The sequence below is a fragment of the Lissotriton helveticus genome, chromosome 12 (genome assembly GCF_964261635.1).
Source record: "Lissotriton helveticus chromosome 12, aLisHel1.1, whole genome shotgun sequence".
Classification (NCBI taxonomy): Eukaryota; Metazoa; Chordata; class Amphibia; order Caudata; family Salamandridae; genus Lissotriton; species Lissotriton helveticus.
The window spans coordinates 494,410,962-494,436,917 of record NC_136073.1 but is presented as its reverse complement, the minus strand read 5'-3'; the positions used below and the strand labels follow the sequence as shown (position 1 = coordinate 494,436,917).

The following is a 25,956-nucleotide window of genomic DNA, read 5'->3' as shown; positions in this document are numbered from 1 at the left end:
TAATAATGCCTTATTTCTGCTGAACACTTTTTGTCTTCAGAGAAATATAGCAGCTGAAAGAAAATCTGGTTCCTAAACTGTAGCTGCAATTCTGCGCTGTGACCTGCCGTTCACCTCGGCTGGCGGTAGGCGGTGTGACATCAGAATTCAAACGTAATAAATTGTTACAGTGATGAACTATGCCAGTTAGTTATTACAGCCGACTAGAGATGTCAAACGTTGCATGTAATAAGAAAACTCCAAGTAGGCTTTTCTATCCGGCTTGCAGGCTCCCACGCGTTAACCTACTTTTGGCGGAACGGTAGGTGCCCCTGACAGGAATGCCAATTGCGGGGCTGACGGAACTGCCGGAGGCGATTGGTTTCTGCTCCAAATGTCCTTAAGTAGGCCTCGCATGGCGGAGAGGGTTCTCCTGCGAGGGGTAGAGCGTCCACAATCACGGGACATGCCAGAGATCACAGGGGCGGCGGCTCTCGGTAGACAGACCTGCCGGCGCTCTGGCCTGCGGGAGGCGGTAATGCGTGCTCCCTTCCAAGCGTCCAGAAGGGGGTCCCCTGGGGCCTCTGCCGCTCGCACGCAATGAAAGCAGCGGCACTTCAAAGCGCCTTGACACACCGTTGCAGACTGAGGAGGTGCTGCAAAACGTTCCTGTCGGCTGTGGGACCCGCAGCCGGAGAGACGACGGTGAATCACTTAATCTCACCGTGCCTAACAAAACAAGGAAGCTGCGCGCTGAGCGCTGCAGAATTGTGAACGCGCCCGGCCATCTGCAATCACTAACGGAGGCACCCTGACAGCTCCTAATTACAATTTATGTACTTCTTTGCGCAAGCACGCACGAAATATGCCTCAAAATGGCGGAACAAAACTACATTTACCCTATCACTTCAAGCCTATTAAAACAAAAACACAAGGAAGACGAATCACTGGCCAGATGACAGAAAACGCTAAAGAATGTCTGGAATTTCTCTCTCCAAGGCCCTCTTCTTCTTTTTTTTCTCCTTTAACATTAGTTCTCTAACTCCTCCCCTTTCAGGGGGAGGAGTCCGAGCCCTAAAAAAGGGTGATTGGAAAGTGACAAACACCCTAATCACCCCTGCTTCACACTCCTCTATACACCACCATCTACACATAGACATTTTCTATCTGATGGGGGAGGATGGAATTGTTGGTCTAAGGTCTTTAATAAAAATACAAATCCTAGAGTTTTCTTAGTTAAAACCCAAAGAGAACATGTACTTTGAGTCTTCCAAACATTGCAGCATAAAGCTACTGGTTGAATGGAATTATATTTCTTCATGTTTATTATTTAAACTTGATGTTTTATTACATTTATATACTGAGGAAAAAATCAAATGTGTGGATGAGACATGCAGGGAATGATTAGAGAAAAATGATGGGGCTTGCAAGAGAAGTGGTGCAAATTCTACATTTGCTACATAGTTCTGTTTTAGATATATAGGTAAACGTTTGTTGATTATCTGAGATTAACCTCGTAGACCAGATGAAGAGTGTATTCCAGAAATATTGGATAGGTGGATTAAAAGGCAGATACATGCTTAAGGGAATGTTGCTAGCAGGGAGGAAGAAATGAGGGTGATGGGATTTGATATTATAATGAAGATTGATAGCTGGTGCAGAGAATATACAGTGCATGACGCGTAAATATCAAATGTTTGGAGGTACTATTTTGCAGAACATATTATCCAAAGATTGATAGTGAAGCATATGGTATGTAAATACGTGATCAATGTACTAAATAGTGCAATCAAAAAGGCAATTACATTCTCCAAGTTAGCAGAGTGAATGAAAGTTGGAAGGATAATTGCAAGGTAGACATTACAAATTAGTGTCGCTTGAGGTCAGCAGGTATAACTGACGTTGATGCAGAGCATAACATGATTCACACCAAACAAGAAATTGAACAGACAGAAGAGATTAACAGGCTCAAGTGCTTCAAGATTCTAAATATGGCAGCAAGGGGCAGAGTGTTTGGTAAGGACTGCTTTCTGGAGTGGGTAACATTCAGATATAAATATGATCAATGAATATTGAAGAACATTAATTGTGATTTCAAGATCAATCATTGAAGCAGTTTTGAGAGAAAAAAGTGGAATAGAATAAATGTTATATAAGGTCAAGAAATGTTTAAAAATAGGGTGAACGTAGCTTGTTAAAATAAATTCAAATACACTTTGAATTGGTCATGGGAAAGATTTGAGAGATTTGTGTACTTAAATGAACCACAGAAGCTGCAGACATGGAGATGTGAGCCAACAACATTGGAAAGCAGCACACGAGAAAACACTCTGCCACAAGTTGGCTGGGTCTTCCCGGAACTCCCCCTTCAAACTTAGTTCAGAGTGGGCAAAACTCCACAAAGTGGAGAATATTGCCCACCCCTACACAACACCCAGCTCTAGGATCCCCACTGGAAGAATGTCTAGCCCACAAAGCATGTATGCCAACTGTGGCAGAGATGAATAGAGAGGGCCTAAGTCACAAAGGTAACTTACAGTTTTGAGTAAGTTTACTATTTTTCGGTATTCACAAACTCTAAATATAAATAACCCCTGAGTTATAGCAATTGGATTACTTTTGTGTGGGTGAGACATATTCCCCCCTAAACCCCTCCCAAACTCTCCCGTAAGCTCTCTGACACCTTCCTAATTGAATCCCTTTTTGGTGTAAGTCTGCCCCTTTAAAAAGCCACTTTCCTGTGTCCCACCCGTATTTTACTACCTAAACAGATGCTTAAATGTGCAGATATTCCGCAGCCAGGGTGGTGAATTCTGCACACTTGGGTATAGGTAATGCAGAAGCATGAATGCTGCACACAATTTGTGAATAGCACTTTGCAGTATGTTTTGTAGGGCTACATAACATACTACAAAGTGCAGTCATGAATCAAGCCCGGTGTATACAACATTTCACAGTAGAATGTTGGTTGTGGGTGTTGTGACAATCTTGTACATATTTCATTCAGAAAGTTATTAGAGGCTATGTTCTTGGAAGCTTATGAGAAGTATGACAGATTGACAATGATGCATGCAGCTTCAGAGGAATAATCTATGTTACTGTAGTACACATTTTCAGGCATACTTGAATTGATTGAGATTTGATGAGTCCTTTTGTCAGGCTTGTAGGTATGGTGGGTGTGGGTGTAAGTGAATATAGGAGGGGAGTCGTTGAGTTGAGTAGGGGCCTCAAGTGCTTAGTGCTGCTCAATAAATGACCTAAATCCATTAAAGGTTGGTTTTGATAAAAATAAATGCCCGGCCATACTTAGTCACAACAAAAATAAGATCATATCAAGATACACACATATATTGTAATGAATACATTCCATCTCTATATTTTCATTCTTTATAACTGGAGGTGGGTAGAACTCGCAGAGTTTCAATCTGCGGAATTCCACTGAGTTACATGAAAACTCTGTGAGATTCTGCAGAGTTCCGCGAATGGGCTGAATTATGCACTTTGCGCTGCCCGTGTTCATTTTCAGCTGCGGGAGTTTGCTCCACAATGAAAAATCTGCACGAATTACACCATGCAGTGTGTCAAAGTGCGCTGCTTTTCAAATTGATTTTGCTGCCGCTTGAGTAAATTTTATACTCGAGCGGCAGCTTTCTGACTATGAACAGTTGCGACCGCCCACGTAGGGGAAATCTCCCCGGGTGCCCTCCTAGCAAATGAAAGTCACGCTGGGGATGCCAAATTTCGCTTGTGCTCACTAACTTACCATTGGCGAGCTGTGTGTGAGAAAAATCCTTGCCACATGGAGGCTGGTGGAATTCAGCCAAAACTCCATGCTGCATGCATAACGCAGAATGCTCAAAACTCTGTCAACTCCACCGGTGGAGCAGAATGTATTGCCCACCCCTATTTATAACACCTTGCTCTTACTGTGTACAGAAAACAAAACAAAGACTTCCCTAACACTTAAACCTTCCACATACGTACTTGGGCCTGTCGACCAACCAGCTCTCCCTTCATCTCATAGCATCAAACAAGCAAGCTGTCAAAAAATGACCTCCACTATAGCCTAAGCCAATCTGTGCCTATGGATTAAACAAAATTGCCTTGCAAATGCCTTTACCTCCATCCCTGACTGTCACCAGGGCTGCATGTGTGCCCTTGGACTGGAAAAATAAACTACCCCAATGGCTGTAACTGTGCCTGTCCATGGTAAAGTGTTTAGTACTGTTTAGAATGTTGATATCTGCCTGGAGCTCTCGTGAGGAAACGTTCTACAGGTTGGCAGTTGGAGCACTTCCTCTGAGGGCGGCAGTGATGGCTCCTGTAGTGGCTACATTCAAAAACTACAGTTGGTACCTATCTGGTCTCAGCATCCACTACAACGTGCTATCACAGGAAGTCATCCTTAAATTTCCCATGAACAAAACCTCCCTGAACCCCCCCCCCCCACCCGCCCCACAGGACTGACCACATCACAACTGGTTTGAGGCAAACACATTATATTTCTCAGGGAGTCCGGAATGCCCGACTGCCCTCAGCAACAATAGGGCAAGAACTCAAAATTCTAGTCAGGATAAGAAGAGTAGTGAGGGCCAGTAGTCATCGCTGATCCAGCTGCAAGTAAGGAAGCTGCGCACAGAGAGAGGCAGACCCCGAGCAGCGAGGGCAGCAGCAGAGCAAGACTTGAGGACAGTCCAGCATGGCAAGAGAGTAGCTCAAACTTCTCACAGAAGACAGTCCACTGTGGCATGAATCATAAGAGGGTCTAGTAGAAAGCGAGAGGATACTTCCATCCAGACCCACCTAAAATGTTCACACAGAAACACCTCTTCACCACCTCTGGCCAATCACGAGTCCCAACTGACCTTTACAGTTTTTGGGGTGAAAGTTGTCTTTTTGTGGGCCACAAAAGCCCACAACTAAAAAGTATACTGGCCGTTGCCATTGGGATAACTCCCATCTTCCGACAGGCCCACTCCTAAGCCCAGTGCACTTCAACTTGGATTGGACTTCTGGACACTGTTGGTGCTTTGTATAGTTCATCTTGGCTTACATTGGGACTGACTGAATGTTAAGGTATAGCAGTAAAGAAATAGTTGAAGAAATGGCTATTTGAAATATATATTGGTACTGTGTATCACTTTGCAAATTTGCACCATTCTGTCCTCTTGTCTACATAAAGCAAATGATGATAGTATAAAATATTGCAGTGTTTCATAGGCCTCACTTGCAACTCACACATTAATTCACTTGTAAGACCATTACAGTGGCTGAATAAGTGCAGTAATTCAGATCTGGATGTCTCAAGTGCAGTTAAGAGACTTTCACAAAGTTCCCAATGGCATGAAGACATAGGGGTGGATTCCGATCCGGTAAAATCCCCGTCCGTACGATTCGTATCCGGAGCCGTTTCCGTACGACTCGTACGGACGCCGTACGACCGGACGATTCCGATCCCGATCGTCCGACCCGGTCGCGATTCGTACGGTACACGTCGATTCGTACGGAAAAGCGCACGATCACCTACACACCGTACGGCGCGTACCCCCCATGATCGCTGGGGTACGCGCCGTACCCCTGTGATCATGCGGGGTACGTGCCGTACACCCAGCGTACATGGGGTACGTGCCGTACACCCACCGTACATGGGGTACGGTGCGTACCCCATGTACGCTGGGTGTACGGCACGTACCCCGCATGATCACAGGGGTACGGCGCGTACACCTGCGATCATGCGGGGTACGTGCCGTACCCGGGGGGGGGCGTTCCGTACCTGTTTCGGCGCAAACTCTGCGTTTACGACTGTTTTCGGCTCCCGTAGGAAAAGGGTCGTACGGTGCGTACCCGACACGAATCGTACTTGCTGGGTCGTAAAAACCAGCCGCGAACAGTAGTGATGTCGTGTACAGCGGGTTCCGAGTGATACTCGTACGGAGATTTGAGTCGTACGGAGTCCTGTACGACTCGTACGGAGTTCGGCTCCTGGTACGGATCGTACTTCGTCGTACGTACGGGACGTTTACGGGTACGATTCGTACGGGGAAAAAACGCTCCGTACGACGATTCGGAGCGCATTTTACCGGATCGGAATCGACCCCATAGTGTTCCAGTGTGCAAAGGCTATAGGGATGAGCTTATGGTGCAGGTCGAAATGTATGAATACTTAAGGGTTCCATGATATCATGTTCTTATTAACCTGAACATATTATGAGCATCTTCTTCTCAGAATTGCTGCTTAGCACAAACATAATCTGCTATCTTGAATCAGTTCGTTCTATTGTGTTTACCAGCTTATTTGAAAGTCCTAAAAAGCAGCTTTTTCATTTAAGAGTGCTCTGCGGCAGTGTAAAGATGTATCAATGCTTTGACAAAAGCAAGATTCAAACTGCTACTTTAAGTGATCATCATAGGGAATATGTGGGGAGTGTTATATGGAATATGTAGGGAGTGACCTGAGACATGCTTCCTGGGCTACTGAGAAGCACACCATACTCTGTCTGTTCACCGAATATCTGGGTTCTGATAACACTCTCATGGGAGGAATCTCTTTAGTTTGATGGTCTTGTGCAGAGTGCAGCAAACTGTCCATGGTTTGAACCTTTCCTAGATTCCTCCCTGGACATCAGGCATTCCCTTTTCTTAAAAGACAAGATTACAAAGGGTAGGGGTGTCGCACATAGGTCCAGGATCATTACATATTTCTAGGATAAGAAGTATGTACAATGAGTCAAGCTGGAACCTAATAACTTGTCAGGGACTTGTTGGAAGTGTGCTTGGATCTACACATACCTCTTACATATGGCCTTAAAAGCCTGCCCAATAGCCCAGATGGATCTGGGTCTGCAAGCAGAAGGTTCACATGGTGGAATTGTGTATGTGCTCTCCTCTGTGCAGACAGAAAGGGACCTCGGCTGTTTTCAATGTGCAGTGTTTCCTTTGAAAAATAAAATACTATTTTAGATCTATTTGGTCCAGGGCCGATAGGCCTTTCTTTAATTCAATTGCACTTTCCCAGGAGGGCTGGAGCCAATGGAGGCCAGTTTCGAAAGTACAAGGCCGCTGCTGGTACCTGTCACTTTCCCCAGCTTCCTGAGGGTAACTCCAGCAGAGAGTGACTTCAAGAGAGAGACAAAGAGGGAGATGTATGGAGTTGGAGAGAAAGATCAGAGACAGAGAAGAGAGAGAGGAGAAATGGAAATAAACAGAGAGAGAGAGACGGGCGGGCCCAGAGCAGCTTTTGGTTCCCACTATGGGTCCTATTAGTACACTTTTTAATAACAGCGCTGTTAGGCCATTCTAATTGCAAAACAGTGTTTTGTAAAACTTTAATAACACAATATATGAACAAAGCCACTCTTGAAAACAGAATATCGAGTTATTAAAAAAGAAAACAGGAACTGAGATTTCCACGGCAAAATAAAGTTTAAAACACCATGTGAAAACATGCGCGGACAGCAGCAGCCAATCCTGTGAGTTCCTTGTGTACCGTCGACGTTCCCCTCTGGAGACTCCTAGTAGGAAAGGTTTCCACAAAATCGAAATATCTTTGTTTCGTCTCTTCGAGGCAACCAAGTCAATCAACCCTGCAAGCTATTCCAAAGGAAGCTCTTTATTCTCGAGGCAGCTCTAGGGGCAGGGGCAGATAACGCACAACTGAGTGACTGAGTCCCCGGGCCATCCGAAGAAGAGATCAAAGCGCCCCTCTGGTCTATTGAAATGCAATTGCTTCCTAATCACATTGTGGGGGCCCGGGCTTGCAAGAATGGGTTATGCGGGCCCTTTATAGGGAAGCTACCGCTAGTGAAAGGGACAATGGGGAGATTAGCGCTGCCAGCCATATAGGAGCAACAGCTCTTTCCGCCTAATTGCAGAGAAGAAAGCAAACAGGAAAGCAGGGCACCCAATGGCAAAAATAGTTGGTGCAAAGAGAATATGCCGGCCATTCAGCGCTCACCCTTGATCACGGTACAACATCCAGGCTGAAATCATGATTGCTGGTGAAGGATTACACTCGGAGAGACAATGGTTCCATTTTTAGACCCAAAACAGACTAATAGTGTACTATCCTAATTATCTGCATTCGCAGATACACCGAGGAGCCTGTCTTTGATCTAACTAACAGAATGAGCTGCTCCCAAAATTAATTTTGACAACTGAGCGCATTTAGAAAAGCAACTCAAAGGTTGTCGGCGCTATATGATGCCTTCCTTTTACCTTTTGATTTTAAATTATTAATTTCATACTTCGAAATATTAACAGCCTTTACTTCATTTCGTTTGACTCTGTGCATAGGAAGGCTTGCGGCATTTAAATGGCCATATGCATAATTGACATTGTTAAATATCCAGAGAGGTGAATGAAAACCGCACTGCCCAAATGGGGAGCAGTGCACAGTAGACAGAGTGCGGGGGACTGACACCCCGTTTCCCTGGCCACATAAGCCCGGTCTCCTTTGCAGGATGGCCAATACCTTCATGGGGAGCGACGACAGAGATGTTACTTCCCTTGTGCTACCAACCAACCTACTACAAAGTAAGTGTTTCGGATTGTTTCTTAGATGGCCGCAGGGGTCTATAAATGCCCCACAGAGTGTATGAGAGCTCTCTTTGTCCTGCTGCCACGTACCTAATCAGACCCTCAGTACGCATCTTGGTTAGAATCTCAGCCTCCACCACGAGACTATTTTTTCATCTCAGAAAATCTGAACAATCATGCTAAGAATTGTGTACTATAATTTCCCCCATTTTTTTGCTGCTGGTTGCGCCTGGGGTGGCAAATCGATTACACTGGCACTGGTGCCCTGGCCACTCGCCATCAATCTAAAGAGCGAGGAGGCAAGGCTTCAGGGAAGGATGTTAGAAGGCCCTGGAAAACTGCTCGATGGAGAAATTTGGTATGGGCTACAGGCCAGGACCTTTGAAAGCCCAGGACCATTCTACAATGGGTACAGAGCATCATAGGAGGCTCTCGAAAAAGGACCACTCTGGCACAAAAGTTGAATTTGCTACTGGTCTCAGTAAAATCTTTGGCACATACAAGTGATGAATATTATTTTAAACAGATGTGAAACGCCTTGGTATATTTATTTACAAATATGTCATAAGTGTAGCTTTTTGTTTCAAAAATTTTAATGGCTCCTTTGGAGGGATTGCTGCTCCGAGCTTCAGCTGCCTCTCGAAGAGGGCACTTATGCAGGCAAGACAGTTGCTTTTTTAATTTATCATTGGAAGATATAAGACAAAAAACATAATTTGATATACAAGCTCCATTTTTAGAGGCATAAGCCCTAATGCAAGCAAGGAAAATATGTGTTTGCTCTTTGATCCCCATTTTTGTAATAAGAGGCATCCATTATTTGGGTGCAGGCAGCCAGTCCCTTCTGTGGGCCTCTTAACCACTGAACTTGCTTCAATAAAGACAGCTATGGCGCTGTGTATGCTGAAGGCAGCACGATATTTACTGAGATACTAAATAAATAAAGGGCCAGCTGCAAAGCTGGATGAAAATTACTTCTTCACTTTAGGAAAATGCCCTTTTTGTATGGTCAGCCCTCTCCACCTTTTGCTCCAATGCTGATGGTTATGCAGAGGTGGGTCTTCCACTATGGCGGAGGAGCGTAGCCCCCCTGCTGAGTGCCAGACAGCAGACAGAAACGGGAAAAATAAAATGATAATAAAACTAAAACTATATATATATATATATAAATAAAACTAGTTCAGTATAATTTTATTTTTCTTTCTGCTGCAGGCAGCCAAGTCTGGGTGGGATGGGGCCATGACGACTGCAGGGGGAGTAGTAGTGCACACTGTAAAGTGCGCATGATGGTTTGGACGTCTAACAGAGGCTCTCCTCACCTAAGGAGAGCCGTCAAATTTGCCCGGGAGCCGGGGTCCAGCGGGACATATGGGGCGTGGCCACCTTGTCCTGCTGGCAAGAGATTTCATGGATTAGTCTGGGCGCCCACTGCCCCTTAAGCAATAAAATGCTCCCAGGGCAGTGGCTCTTTATCCAACCCCTATTTAAGTGACTGTGCTGTAGCAAGCAAAGCTCTTTTATCCTTCTCACAGCCAGACCCGGTCGCCTTTCTGGATGCCGCCATCACCCCCTGAAGCCACGTGCTGTTGGGGCAGGTTTTGGGCCCCCTCTCCTAGCATTGCCTTACCAGGAGCCCCGCGGGCTCCAGCTAGGTCGGAGAGACTTGTTTGAATTGATTGTTTCTGAAATGTGTTGGCTCTCAAAAATATTCCTGGAGGCCACAATTGCATGGTCCAATATTGTCCCAAGGTTGAGTTGGAGATTTGGTAAGTCGGTAAGAGCCCTAAATGAGTCAGTAAAAAGGTTGAACCGTAAAGTGGGAAAGTTGTTCGGGCAGATCGGTTGTCAGCCATACCTCATGGGTGCATCAAAGGGGAACGTTTTCTATTGCAGGATGGACTGCTCCTGTCTAAAGAAGGTACTGCAATGGTTTTGGAAAATTTGCCGGCCAGGCTAGGCCAGCCTGCATAGTTTGTCAGGGGAGCAGATAGTCGGTGAACTAAGCTGGCCTGTGGCGGTGAGGTCAAGATTGGGGGGGCACTTTGGGCCCTTTACGGCATCCCGGTTTACGAAATTTAACATCTGCATCCATGGACCCTCCAAGGGGTGCTGCCACCAGGTCGGAAGGAGGTGGCAGAGGCATGGGGGGGTTCTGGGTGGTTGCCGACATGTGGTCCTTAACTATCAACCACAATGCACAGGCGCATTTGAGCACAACCTCTCACTGACCCTTGGGGGACAACAAACCTGGGTGTAGGGGTGACCGGGGAAGGTATCCTAAGGTCAGCCGGGCACCATGCACAAGAACTTTCAGAGGCCTCTCCGTAGGGAGGGGAGAAGGAAGGTGGGCTCATCCCATAGTGAGGGCCCCTGAAGGGGTAAAAGAAGGGGTAGAGCCAGTCTTGATCTCACTCGTAATGGTTATGGAATATTTTTTGGGGGTTACACAGGAACAGACTAGCTATCGTTAAGTGTTTCCTGTGTACTAGAGTCTCTGGCTAGGTCACAATTGTAAACTGAAATGTAAATAATGTGGTTACTGTGTGAAAAAGGTTATACATTGTGTGAGAAATAATAATAAATATGGCTTCGGGTCTTAAGACCCCTATCCCAAAGAAATAAGAAATGAGTTTGCTGCATTGTTTTGTCATGGGGTTTGGATAGTGGTATGTATTCATATTCATGGGACATCAGTGACTACCTGGCCATATGTCTAAGGCCGTTCAAACCATCATGCCCACTTTGATCTCTCTCCACCCGAGCTGTGTTGTACAGCTGGGTGGTGTAGGGGTACAGGCTCCTAGAACCTGAGCGAGCATTAAACAAGCCCACTGAGATCAATCATGGCACTGCTATCATGAGAGCTGCATCATGATTGGCGTCCAGAAGCTACACAGTATGCAGGGGCCCTGAGCAGAAGACTCCCGAGACAACGGCCGGTAGCCCAGCAGCAGGCAAGTGTTAATTTTTTTAAGTTATGATATTCCCCCTACCTGTCCCACCTTCCCTTTCCCCCACCCCACCACTTGTTATGAAAGGGAGCCACACCTGTGGTGATGACTCTTACAGTGCATTGGAGCCTTCTGCCCAGGCCCTAGTGCCAGTGCTCGTTCCATAAAATGGATAATGTGTGTTGGCAACCCCAATAGGCAAAAACATTAACTTAGTGGTTCTCAATGTACAACCCTGGACATCTGGCAGCCCAGCAAACCTTTATTTACAGCTCGCAGACTTTTCTCTGGAAAAATGTAAAAACAGCAGTTTGGTGATTTTTGGCTTTTTGTCTACAGGTAGTTCAACTTGTTTTATGAGCAGGGCTGCCCTGCTCATAAAACAAGCTGAAATGACTATAGATACAACCCAGTATCAAAAAACAAAGAAAACAATGCTGAGGGGTACATTTGTTTGTACTCTTCTGGTTGTGGACTTTCTTTCTATAGCCAACTAAGCTTGTACTGTCATTAAATCACGTCTGCTCATAAGTGAAAGCTGAGTTGAGTGAACTGTGGAAGGGCATGGAAAAAGTATGTGAACTGTGAATAGAAGCATAACGATTAGTGAGTGTGAGCAGGTCCATTCCATGCTTTTTATTTGCAGTCTGCTACCTGCAATCTTCTTTATTTTATTATAAATGCAGGACTACAGGCAAGAGAGTCCAAAGATATGTCCTGTTGTGGGTGAACTTCTCACACATGGCTATGGTAAACCTGGGAGTTTTGGGGCAGTCAGTTAGCTTCATGTGAACTTTTCTGGCATCATTTTAATGCTGGGTATGTTGCAGGTACTGCATGCTGGGTATGTTGCTGGTACTGCATGCAACAATTATAATGCTTGAATGTAATTGAATATACTACTGAAGGTAATACTTTTTGCTTCTATGGCTGTGTCTCTGCTTGGGGTCAATAAATGTTATGATGAGGTGAAATTTCATATGTAGGCACAATGCAAAAACGGGAATGGTACACATAAACAGGCTGAAAACTGGAAAATATGGAAATGCATTGTTTAGGTGGAAAAGATCAGTTTTTTCTCTACAGACTTCAGATGTCTGTGTGTACCTGGAGGGTCACTGTCTTAAATCCTGGTTGTTGCACTTTGGCAAAGTGATGCATATTTATAAAGCTATTGGATCGCATCTTGTAACAGTATGCACTGTGAATATGTTGTTTATAAATCTTTTACCCACAGGATAACAGTGGCTAATTTTTTTTACAAATGTATAGGTCACATGTAGTTTAGCCTATAGCCTGTAGGTTGCTGTAAAATGTGCAAAACGATTTGAAAGAATACATTTTCTCAAAATCTTTGGAAAAGAAGTGTGTTTCTTTTCCGTCCCCATAAATCCCCACTCCACTCTGTCTAGGGGGATTGCTGCATCATCGATGTGGCAATCGGCACACCACACACTGTATTTTTTGGCTCTTGAGAAAATGTTTTTGAGTACCCATGACTTTAACCCCCTTAGAAGTCCCTAGTATATGGTAAAGTGGCTCCCAGGGCATGGGTGTTAAAGGGGTCATCAGGTCTTGAAACACCGTTTGTGCCACCCTGAGTGTCCCAAGTAAATTGATGACAGCATGCCCGCCATTGCAGACTGCAGGAGCAGTGCAAACTGCTAGAACTCGAATTTGCCCTCACCATGTAGGGCAGTCAATGCACTATTTTCTATATATGCCAGTCATTCCTAAGGAAGCCCTCCTGAGCCCAAGAGGAAGGGTTTATTTTATTAAAGGTGAGGACATATCGGTGCACGTTAATATGCTCTGGAGTGCCCTTTACCATTAAAGGCAGATATAAGTGATAAACGGTCCATAGGAGAACATGGGCTGGCACCCGGGCAAAATTGAGGTAGACAGCTCCATTATGGTACCACCAAATCATGACATGTTTGGTATCAAGCAACGTGCCCCATCAGACCTGTCACCTATCTCGTGTTGTGGACCCAGGTGGCTACCTTAGAGGTTATCAATGCCTTTCCTGTGGTCTGTCTGCATGTTTGCAGCTGCTGCCGCCCAGACAGGAATCTGACCCCCTGCCAGGTCGTGTGATCTCTACCAGTACTCAGAAAAATGGCCTGGATGGGAAGGAGGTTACACTTCCCTCCCTGACAGGATGGCTAGTGTAGTGGCACAAGAAGGCGGTGAGCTTAAAAACCTTCACTGCCTGAGATATGCAACTAGGCTGCCTCATCCAAGGAGGAAACAACCTGCCCCCAGGTACATTTGCACATGAGTATGCAAGAAAATTAGGTATTCCTGAGGTGTACACCCCCAGAAGGCTAGCCACACCTTTCGGGTAGGCTACCTGGTCTGTACAGCCTAGAAATTTCCTGCCATTTAAAAAAGTGGCAGAATAGAGGGTTCTGGGCATAAAAGGTGACACACACACCCGGATGTGGTCACTTCAGGAGCCGTTTAGCCACTAGAGTTAGTAGCTCATTGGCCACTTGCACCCCCACCCTAAGGCCCCAAATTCTAAGATTCAAGGGCCACCCCTAACACACAAAGCTCAGTTCTCATCTGACTTGCAACAAAGAGAAGACCCATGTCTTCGACAACTGGAGCTGCACAAATCAAAGGTGTGATACTCTGCACCTGTGGCAACCTTCTTGGAGCTGCATGACTGTGACTCGTCCTGAACCAAAGCTCATTTTCCACATGGAGGGACCCCTTTGAGAACCAAAGGCAACTCCAGATTACACTTGACTAGTGGCACTAGTCCAATGTACACGCAGGTAAAAAATAACTTACCGGAACCACAGAATTGCTGGCCATGGGGCGCTAGGAGGGGTTGCCAAAAGTAGACGGCCCAGGGCATTATGGGAAACCAGCAAGTTTCCCACCATGCACTGCACAGCAAGTTTCAGGTGACTACCATTTTCCGGGGACATTTGGATGTAGAAATAACTTTCTACTGAGCTTACCGCTGCCACAGCTTTTTGGTGTACAGTACTTTTACTTGAGACTGCACCTCAAGGGAGCATTGCAAAATCTTCATCCAATGTCAAGAGTGGCTTTGTTGTCGCCTTTTGCACCCATTTCCTCCCCAGCACCCTGTAACCAGTAAAACCAGCTCCCCTACGGCTCCCACTTCAGTATCAAGGAAAGACAGGACAACTCTGCACCCGGGATTCTCGAGCCAGGTAAAATCAAACTAACTCACTGTAGTGCCTCGGTCTCGAGACATGCATCACCTTTACTCTCCTTGGGTTCTATGCAACTCGACCTGCAAGTGACCGATTGTCACTAGTGTTTTTTTCCATTTACTGCAATCGTAAAGTTTTGCAGTATTGTTTTGCACTGATTTAATTTTGCTTCTAGAATTCATAACTTCAGATATACGTATCCAATTAACTTCATTTTGGTATCTGAATTTATATAAAACGCTGCTTTATTTTTATATATTGGGGTCAGATTTCTTTCAAGTAGTGTCAATTACTAATCATCTGTGTTGGTACTCTGAAATGCTTAGCACATGTTCCTCTAGTAAAGCCGGACTACTCTTTGCCACTCTACCAGGACAGAGATATGGATTTATTATTGTGAATCCAAGGACCATTCTTGGGTATTGTGAGAGCATTGCATTTTTAAGCCTAACCAGCATCACCACATAATATTCCACCTTCCCACAATTACTTTATATGATTAAAACAGCCAGATTAATTAACAACTCCCAACAGATACTCGAAAGCACAATTTAGCTGGGTAGTAACTGAAAAGAAGAGTGGAACTTGTTTTGGAAGCTTGCCTGTACCTAAAGCAGGATTGACTCTGTATCAGCATTGCAGTTAGTTGTAGTTACTTCACAACAAGACACTAAAAATTGGATCACACTTTCTTGTTTTCCTTCATTGCAAAAGTGATAGAATGCTAATAAAATGGCATCATAACAAATAAAATGATATACTTTCTACACACCCATTGGCGGATTCCCTGATTAATATTCAAAAAGTATGTGTTTACCATCATATTTAGTCAAAGTCGATGTGCATTTGTTACTCTTCAAATTAAAAGTCGTTTACCCGAGAAGATGTGTTAAGTCCCATGTCATTATCAGCTGCCCTTTGCTGTACTTGGCAGCATAACCCAGAGTCCAGTCTCACGCCATAGTTTTATTATCAATTTCACACTAAAGTACATATTTGGGTATGTGAGTAAAAAAAGAGAGAACATCCTTTTTTGGTTCTTGTACAAAATAGTAATTACTGCATGCATCTTCTTTGGCAGAGGCCCAGACATAACATTAATGATATTGCTGGTTGTAAATGTGATTTAATGTGTTAAGTGGGGGGTGGAGGGCAAATAAGCTTAAATAAACAGCATGGACTGATTTTATTTGCTAATATTGAAAAATATGATTACAATACATTGTGTCCTCGTAATTCTCATGGTAATAAGTGTCTGTTATCTTCGAAAGATTTGAAATTTTCGGTATGTAAAATGCAAGTAGACAAGTCTCTCTGTATGCCTTCCTTTCTCTCTCTCTCTTACTCTTTCCCTTTATTTCTCTCATTCAGGGGCATATCAGCCAGGCCAGGCGATAATTATCGCTAAGCGCACTTAGCTCTAGGATAATTATCGCTGGCTAACGCTGGTTCCTATCGTGGAGATAGCGTGCTGTCAGCAACGCATATCTCCAATGCGATAGGAATCCAAGCATTAGCTGGAAAACAGTGTAATTATCGCTAGAAATCCAGCGATAATCGCACTGCGACCAGCGATACCTTGCTGACAGGGTAGGGTGATTTTAGCCATGTAATCCACCTCTCATTGGATTACATGTCTAAGTCAGATTAAAAGCAATCGTAAGGAAAGTAGCAATAACCATGGTTAGCGCTACTTTTCTTATCGCTCTGCCTGTTTGCGCGCAGCTTGATAATTGGAGAAATGTCGGTTAGCGACGTTGCAACAGTTATTTCGGGGAGGAACACCCACTTTGCATCTCATTAGAGATGGGCGTTGTTGTCACTGGCGCTAAATCAGCAAAACACGCGATAGAGTGTCTTTGCTGATAAGGCGATGAAATTATCGCCGCTTTTCACCCAAAACGGGCGCAAAAGCGGCGATAATTTCATAGGCCGCCTTGCTGATATGCCCCTTAGTCTTTCTCTTCTCTCCAAATGTCTCTCTCATTCTCAAACTCTATTCTCCTTTCTCTCGTTCATGTTCTCAATGTTCCACCCCTTCTTTCTAATCCTCTCTCTCCCACTTCATCTTTATCATTCCTTCCCACATGTCTCTTTCACACACCTATTCTATTACAATTTCTCTTGTTCTTTCTCTGCTCCTCTTTACACTTTCATGCTCTCTGCTTCTCTGTCTCTCACTCACACAGACACACTCTGTCTCTTGCTCTTTCTTGCATCACTCTCTGTTGTGTATCTGCCTACCTTTTTGCCTCTCACTCTGCGTCTCTGTCTGTTTCCTTTTTCAATGTCTTATTGACTTTCCTCTCTACTTCTTGTCTTTCACTCTCAGTCCCTAACACTTGAGGATTGGTGAATATGGAGCTTACATCTATCATGCCCAATATATTGTATTGTATAATTACGTTGAAGTGCTTTGACTCAGCTTCCTTTTGCCATTGGTACATTTTGCTTGAGATTCTTCAGGCACTGGCTTGAGAAATTGTCAGACTTATCTTGGGTAGGCCCACATTAATATTTTAGTATGATTTTGTGTTGCCCGTTTCAGTGTGCCCTTTTGTTTTCACTGGCATGCAGGAGGTACTATTTTGCACCAGTAATCAACTGGTAAGCAATCTGCTTCCACTGGAAAGCAGGCACTTGGAAAAGCATCTGAAAATTGGATACTTCAGAAAGAAAAATTGGCAAAGCCAATAGGTTTGTTATTTCTTTTCTTAAACACACACAATAGTAATTAAAAGTGTAAAAGTAACAACATGTAAAATCAAAGCTGTACAAATGTGGTGTGCATAAGTTTGCAAGAAAAATAATTAATATATTAACCACCATAAAAATGTATAAATTAAAGCAGAGAGTGGCCCACTAAGAACTGGACTAACATGGGCTACTTATTAGGCAGATGTGGATAAGAAATAAACGCAATCACTCAGAGTATCGACAGCCAATTTGTGAAATAGGCTATCCTTTGCCTCATGCTGTAAGATATGGCACAAGGAGGCAAAATGTGAATGACACTTGAACAGACCAGTGGCTGAATCCTAGAAGAACTGACAATGGTAAAGTTCCGCAGAATAGTTTTGGGGCTTTCATTAAGATGAAAATGTTTTAAATATTTCCATACTTAACAGTTCCTTGTGAAATAACGCTACATTTGCGTAATAAAAGCACCAAAACATGAAATATGTGTTTGTGTATGTGCGTATTTTTATTATGACTTTTTGAAAACATGAGTGGTAAAAAGGATAAAGCTATCTCTAGGCCATGCCTAAAAAGACTCACTTTTCTGTGGCTTTTATATTTCTGATGCTTTTGTCAACACTTAAGCCCCAGTACCAGCCCACTAACTGATGACTTATTACAAACTTGGGGCCATCTTGGAACGGTACTATACATACACTATCATTGTTTTGCTGTTCCAAAATGGACACTGCATTTCTATAAAGTTGGCGGGGCTATGCAGCACTTGGGAGCAAGCACTGACAAAAGTATCTGAAAATGGATGCTAAAGAAAGCAACACTTTTAAGATCTGGCAAGCAGGGCCGGACTGTCCGTAGCAAGCATCAGGCATTTCCCCAGGAGGCTGGAAGGGTGGGGGCTGGTTTTGCACCTGTGGGGCTAGTTTTGTTACAGGGGGATGGTTTTGCAGTGGTGCTGCAATATCGGCCTCCAGTCGCTAAAGCAGCGAGCAAGCATTTCCAGGCTCCTAGGTCCAGGCAGTTGTTCCCCAAGAACTGGTGAGAGAAAATTGCCTGGGCTGCTTTGGGTTCCCAGTCTGGCCCTGCTGGCAAGAGACACAGACTATTCTAAAGACAGCTTCAGCTGTTCTGTAAATAATTTATACTAAAAATACATTCACATACGTACATGCAGGAATTGGTTCTGCACTCTTGAACAATTGGCTGTTTTGTACCATGAGTGACAGCATTTTTTTGATCAGATGTGCAAAGCCAACTGAAAAGTAATGCAAGTCAGTCTCAGGGCTGGTATTAATGGGATATCGGCCACTTCATTTTATTTTTTTGCATTTTTTATATTGGTATCAAAGCTTTAAGGAAAATTAAAGCTTTGATACCAATATAAAAAAAAAATGATCGGTGGGAGGCCAGCAAACTTAAGAACTTTGAGTACGGAGAGAAATGTGGTGCACTCTTGTCGTGGAAAGCCAGATCTGATAGGACTAGAAACAACATTAACACCCTGTCCCAACGGAGTTCGGGAAAGCTGTTGACTGAAGAAGAAGAGATCAGGGCAGAAGCCAGGGGTTTCATGGCTGAGTTATATCAGGAGAGCATAGGTGGGGGAACTGAAGATCTGGAGAAGTGGTGGAACTGGAGGACACTACCTCAATTGAGTGAGGCAGATAAAAAGACTCTATCGGGCGAGATTACTGAAGGGGAAATCAGGGTACAGCTAAAGAAGATGAGCAGAAATAAGGCCCCTGGCCCGGATGGCTTACCAACAGAAGTCTATAAGGACAACTTAGAAGAGATACTCCCCCACTTGCTATCTCTTTTCAACAACATATACCAGCAAAGAGGAGGTATCCCACCCTCATGGTCAGAGGCTACTATTATCTTAATAGCCAAACCCAATAAGGATCCTATGAAAATAGAGTCTTACAGACCTATTTCACTTCTGAATTCTGACCTTAAAATATTTTCTGGAATTCTAGCTGGGAGATTAGCAAAAGTCATTAAAACTATTATACACCCGGACCAGAGGGGCTTTGTGCCAGGTCGGCAATTAAACGAGCTGACATTTCAGGCCATTGGAGCAATAGATTTTGCGGAAGAAAAGAGACTACCACTGACCATCGCGGCAATTGATGCCGCGAAGGCCTTCGATCAGGTTAATTGGTCTTTCCTTTGGGACACTATGATTAGGTTTGGTTTTCCACCCCCCTTTATTCGGGCTGTTAAAAAACTGTATGGGAACCCACGGGCGAAAGTCTTGTTTAATGGCTGTCTGACTGATTGGTTTGCGATTTCGAGGGGGACGAGACAGGGTTGCCCCCTGTCTCCTCTCCTTTTCGATCTATATCGAACCTTTTGTCTCTGTGGTGAGATTGGATCCAACAATCATCCCCTTTAAAATGGGAGGTCTGGAGCTTAAGACCGCATTATATGCGGATGACTTATTGCTCTATACCACTAATCCACTAGAAGCCATCTCAAAGTTATTTCAATTAGCGGAAGAATATGGTGCAGTCTCAGGATATAGCATTAACAAAAGTAAAACAGACATAATGAGTTGGAACAGTCTTGTTGCTATACCTGAGGCCAAAAGTAAAATTAGATACCTGGGTATCTATTTAACGCAAAAGTTAATCGATATCCCCAGAATAAGTTGGCAAATAGTGGTTAAGGAGATAAGCAAACTTTTACTTAGATGGGCTGGGTTGCCTCTTAGTATATATGGCAGAGTCAATTTAATAAAAATGGTAGTACTGCCTAAAGTAACTTTTTTATTTAATAGTATTCCATTGACTTTCCACAATAAAGATATCTCCAGCCTCCAGGGCAAGATAGGCTCGTTTATCTGGGCTACTAAGTCACCAAGAATTGCTTGGAGGAAGTTGAGAAGGGGCTTAAAAATAGGTGGCCTAGCCCTCCCGGACTTACTTTTATACTGTTATGCGTTTCAGTTAAAGAACTTTAGGCTCCTGGCCAATAAGTTGGACTCATCCTCGCATGGTCGTCTATTCCAGGCGATGTTATCCGATCTACCCCAGGGCCTTGAATTTTTTTTGTTTAAATTTGGTGCCCAGAAATTTTACAAGAAAGTTCGCTTAAAAATTCTACTTACAGCACTTAAGTTGTGGCAAGCAGTCTGCAAAATATGGAGAATCTCCTACTACAACCCCCTAGCCCCAATCTGGGATTCCCCAGGAACACCGGAATGTTTATTAGATTGTCTATCATCCCCTCTGAGGGACGCAGGTTTTATAAGATGGGGTGACCTGAATAACAACCTAGGGCTCCTTGATTGGACATCCTTATCTAATATAACTGGAGGGTCCCTCAAAAGGTTTAAATTTTATCAACTATCATCCTGGTGGGGAAGTCAACACTGGGAGCTGGAAGAAGAGGGATTGGGGTTCTTGGAACTAGTTAGTAGACAGGAAGGTTGGAAGGGGGAGGTTTCTTCCTGGTATACTTTACTAATTGGGGCAAAAGATCATCAGGAGGAAGAAATTTCTAAACTTTGGGGTGACTTTTTGGCAGATAGTCCGGTAAGGAGGCTAGAGGTTTGGGCAGACTCATTTATAATATCTCAAAAGACAATAAAGCCTGCCAATATTAGAAGGAACCATCTCTACACAGCGTATAGGGCCTATTGGACTCCCTCAAAACTGACAAAAATCTCCGGAGAATCTTATCACTGTCCAAGATGTAAGCTCCGAGCAGCAGATGACTTGCATATTTTCGCAGAGTGCACAGAAATTAAAAATTATTGGCAGCAGGTTTGCAGTTTTTTAGAGGATGTATTGTTAAGACCAGTAATTTGTAGTACAAGATTGATCCTTTTTGGTCTGCCATACGAATATGACATCAGAGATAGTATGTTTCAGTTTATATTTTATGTTGTTGCTATTGCAAGGAGGGAGGTGTGTAGAGAATGGAAATCTTCGATCCCCCCAAGGTTTGTTGACTGTTTAAGAAATATCATGGCTGTAAGTAAATTAGATCTGTTGTGTGGTGGAGAGGGTGCAGCTAAGGTATGGGCCCCTCTGGTAAAATGGTCGGAAAGATAAATGACGAAAAGTCCAATGATTATGCCAGGGGTTTGTGGTCTGGTCCTCCCTTGGGGTCGGTGTCGAGAATGGGAGTTGGACTAGTAGACAGCCTACCTCTGGGTGATCTTTAACCGCCATGCACAAATCCTGGGGCGGCTAGTAACAACTTGTGCTGACGGTTCGAGAGATCCCATCTAGAGTCATAACATCAGGTGGCATATATGAGGACAAAAAAAAAAAAAAAAAAAAAAGCTTTAAGGAAAATTGCATATCTTTGTAAGTTAAAGAAAGACACGCTTGCCAAGGCAGATGTATTGGTTTTGCCAATCCCTGTTCCTGTAGTATCCAATTTTCAAATGCTTTTTTTGTGCACTGAATATCCAGTAAACAAACAAGCACTTGCAAAGGCACTAGGTTTGATGTTTGTATGACATACGCACAATCAATACAAACGTCAAATTTTGCAATGCGTGTGCTGTATTAATTTCTCACTCCCATTCTTCTATCTATCTATCTATCTATCTATCTATCTATCTATCTATCTATCTATCTATCTATCCATCTATCTATCTATCTATCTATCTATCTATCTATCTATCTATCTATCTATCTATCTATCTATCTATCTATCTATCTATCTATCTATCTATCTATCTATCTATATATCTGTCTATCTCCCACCACAATTAAAATCTCCGTCATGTTTATTAAGAAATAAAAATGTGGAGGCACTGGATTATCTATATCAGACATGGACACAAACAAGTCTGAAGATGGAATTCAGAGCAGAAGAAGACAATGAAACATACACCGGGTCCCTACGCTGACCCAAATTTCAAGGCATTGAATACATTTCTTTCTTAGTAAAATACAGATGCCTTCCAAATTCTCTTACCACAAGGACCAATTTTATTTGGTAGCTAACAACCGTGGTGCCCTCATTGCCTCTTGACACCACCAATTGGCCCATCCATCGAGGTAAGAAACTGTTAGCATTTCAAGTATGCCCACACATGCAAGGGTTAAGCCCTATATTTCACCCAGGCCAACTAGACATTGACCTGGAGCTGCTCAAATGAATAGAGGGGGGTAATCAAGGCTTGGGCTTGGCTCAAGGGGAATATCTAGTTCTGGCTCAACCTATGAGCCATGGAGACCTGCAAGCCTAATAGATATTAGCCATACTTCTCATGCACTGTCCTTTTCTCTCCCTAATGCAGTTCTAAAAGCCAAAATCACTAAATGGAGTGCCACTGAGCATGTGTTATATAGGATGTATGACAGTACAACGCATGCTTTTACCACGCATGCCTTTACAACGCGGTATTTACAACACATGCCTTTACAACGCATAGCGCTTTGGGGTGCTGGATAGTGAATAGTTTAATTTACTATTCCAGCTCCAGTCCCTGTGGATAGTAGGGAAGGTGTTGGATAGTAAATTAAATCTATTCCCTATCCTAGAGCACCCCCCAGCGCAATGCGTTGTAATGGTTTGTGTTGTAAAAGTTGCGTCGTAAAGGCACTGCGTGGTAAAAGTTGCATTGTAAAGGATGTTTCCCATTATATAAAAAGGTATGTGTGCCTCACTAGTTGGGCTGCAATTACCCTGTGTTTCATTATGGGCCTGCAACATGTGAGCTACATCTGCAGGATGTCTGAGTCCTTTTTTAACAAATAGATGGAATTGCTGTCATTGGACTGTTGACCATCCCACTCTTTACTGTTTATTCAGTGAGGGAAAGGTAGTGATATTAACATACATATAGCCTCTTGTCTTCCATTGCACTTACCTCTGTACTTTTTTTAGAAAAGGATTTTTTTCACATGTTATGCGTGCTAATGTGTCAGATTGAATTACCTTGTGATACTTGTATTTATTGAACTTAATATTCTAATTTAGATCATGAACTATTTTAACACAAAGAACTACCTTTCAATAATAGAGGGAGAGAGGATATGTCCATGGTGTGGTTGAACTGCGCAATGTGTAGTTAAGAACCCTGGGTTCAAATACCAGCTTCTCCACTTGGCTAAAATGTGTGCTGTCATGCAAGCCTGCTCACACTGCTGTGCCTCCTTTTGATTGATATCAAAATCTGAGAGAACCTTGAATGAATTCATTTCAGGATGAACTCTATATAGCAATCTGACTAGTGGATGGTTTAAGAGACAATAATCTTGCACCACATACATCAACAATATAGCCTTGCATGACACTATTTAAGACAATTACCAATGACCTAGTATGCATGTGAACAAGGCCAGTGTTGTGGCTGAAACGCATCATGGTGGAATATTGTGCAAAAAAAAAATCTTTAGGCAAGGAATTGGTGTCTGCACTTGGTCCATAAGGATTGTACTCAAGAGACTGGGAGTGGAGATAACAATATTGGTTATACATTATTGCAATTGAGAAACCTAGGTCCCTGATGCTTTCTCATGGCAGTGTCCAAAAAGAATGAAGAAAAGGGCCTCCGGTACCGAAAGGGCGAGGGGCGAGTTAGCAGTCATCAGGGGCAGCCAGGCAGGTAAGTGGCTATCAGGTACACTTTCCCATTATGAAACCTCTCCTGCTGCCCCTGACAATTGTCCAGGTGACCCCACCGATCCCGCGGCCCCCAATGGTTGCTGACAGCTGGGGACCGCAAAATTCAAAACAGGGCAACCATTGGCCACTGCCCCTAACCGGCCCGATCCGGACTGCACCTGTCTCCGGGCCTGCAATCATGTGCCTTGGCCCTTGTCCAATGTACTAAATTGAAGTGAATAAATACCTTCTTTTTAATTTGAAAGAGACGTTTTCGTTGAGGTTTTCTAGCCCATTTGTATGCCAAATCTTTTGATGGCTCAGTTTGTGCCTTGGCTCAGAGATCCAAGCCAAACGCCTGCTTCGAATCTGTCTAGGCTCATTATATTAATCTCATGCCTTGAACACTTCTACAAGCCCAGATGACATACATAACCCTAGCTCAGATTATCTAATATTTTGCCAGTGTTATATATTTGCAATGATAAAGCAGTGAAAAAAATTCTCGTTTGCCCCGCTCGTTTGGTTAAAATGCTTTTTGTTGTACCAGCCAGTCGTACCAATGATCATCCTGTACCGGTCAAGTGGTGCAAGTTTTAGTACAAACTTGCAGTACAGTAGTTTAAAGTTTATATACTTTTGTGCTTAACACATAAAAACAGAGAGAGTCCACTGCCTATTTGGGAAGGCTGTAATCTAACACAGCAAAAATACAGACAACAGCATTGGAAAACCAGTAGATCTGAGTATAAAGTTCCAAAAAATGACTCATTCACACTTTAAATACAGAGAAGAAACAATAGCAGGATTACATTGAGGCTGCCTTGCCTTCATTGATGTCCCTATAGATGTTTCCACTAAGGATAGCTGCTGTAGAGTAGTCTCTCGTGCAATCCCTGCAAGCACTCAACTGAAGGCAGAGGATCTCCCCAAACAGTAAAGAGCAGGAGGTGAGAGAGGAAAGTTCCACTGTTCTGAACCAAGACATGACTGACAAAGTCTTTATCCAAAGGCTGAAAGAGGCTGGTCGAAGAAACCCAGTGGGAGAAAGGTGGGACCTAAATCAAACTCTAAATCTGCTGTAAGCAGTCAATCAGGTTGACAACTGAGCTGTCTGTCAAACTCCAGACCTAAAAAGTCTCAATCAAATGAAACTTATAAATTCACCGAAAAATATTGCAAATATCAACAAAGACAGAACGTGGACACAACTTTAATCTGTTAAAGAAACAACATGACTTACCAAACCCAAGCATGTAGATATGGCCACTGAAGAGCTGGTATAGTTTCTTATAAATCCATGGTAGAAACAGGGTTCGATTTCTTGCTGATGAGACCGGATCCCATCCTTTCCTGCTATCTGGATGTGAAAGCCTTCGCTTAATATGACCGAAGGTTTCAGTTCTAAGTGCAGGTCCTGTCCAAATGCTGAAACTCGGTAGTGCAAAGAACTGTCTGAACTGGGCGCTGATCGCTTCTTTCTGCTGTTATGTAAAACTTCATGTGAAATGTATGTTCCGCTGGCATCCACTTCAACAGGTGTCACAAATACATAATCTGTAAAGATAAAATGCCAGCTATGAACATTCCACGCCATGACACATCTGTATAATACCTAGCAGTACACACTGTGATAGACAAGAGCCCTTTCCTATGTGCTAACTTTACTGTAAAGTAATCAAAGGCCTGTGGCTAGAGACATATCCACTTTTTGTTGCTTTGGAGATGTGCAATGCCGCAAGTAAGTGTTACTATCCAGGAGGCCAAGGTGAGAAGAGCAAAAGGGAAAGCTGGACGCTTTTGAGGACCTTGTGCCACTGTACTGTTTCCAGACCCAAGAGAGACGTCATTTGCATCTCATCACTTCCACGCACTATAGCAGAGACCCGGAAGAAGTTGCTTCTTGTGTGAAGTGTCTGTAATCCCCATAAGGGTTTTAATAAGGTTTTTAAAATAAATGATGAAATTATTGAAGAAGTCCCCAATTTTAAATACCTGGGTATCATTTTAGATAGTAAATTAACATGGAA

At 43.6% G+C, this 25,956-nt stretch overlaps 1 protein-coding gene across 1 annotated transcript in view; it reads right to left on the bottom strand.

Moving 5' to 3' along the window:
* ADAMTS18 (ADAM metallopeptidase with thrombospondin type 1 motif 18) overlaps positions 1 to 25,956 on the bottom strand; it is a 386,340-nt gene that overhangs the window by 327,410 nt on the left and 32,974 nt on the right. Inside the window, exon 3 of the mRNA XM_078668828.1 lies at positions 25,170 to 25,483. Coding sequence (XP_078524954.1) covers positions 25,170 to 25,483 — 314 coding nt within the window. The remainder of the gene's footprint in view (positions 1 to 25,169; positions 25,484 to 25,956) is intronic.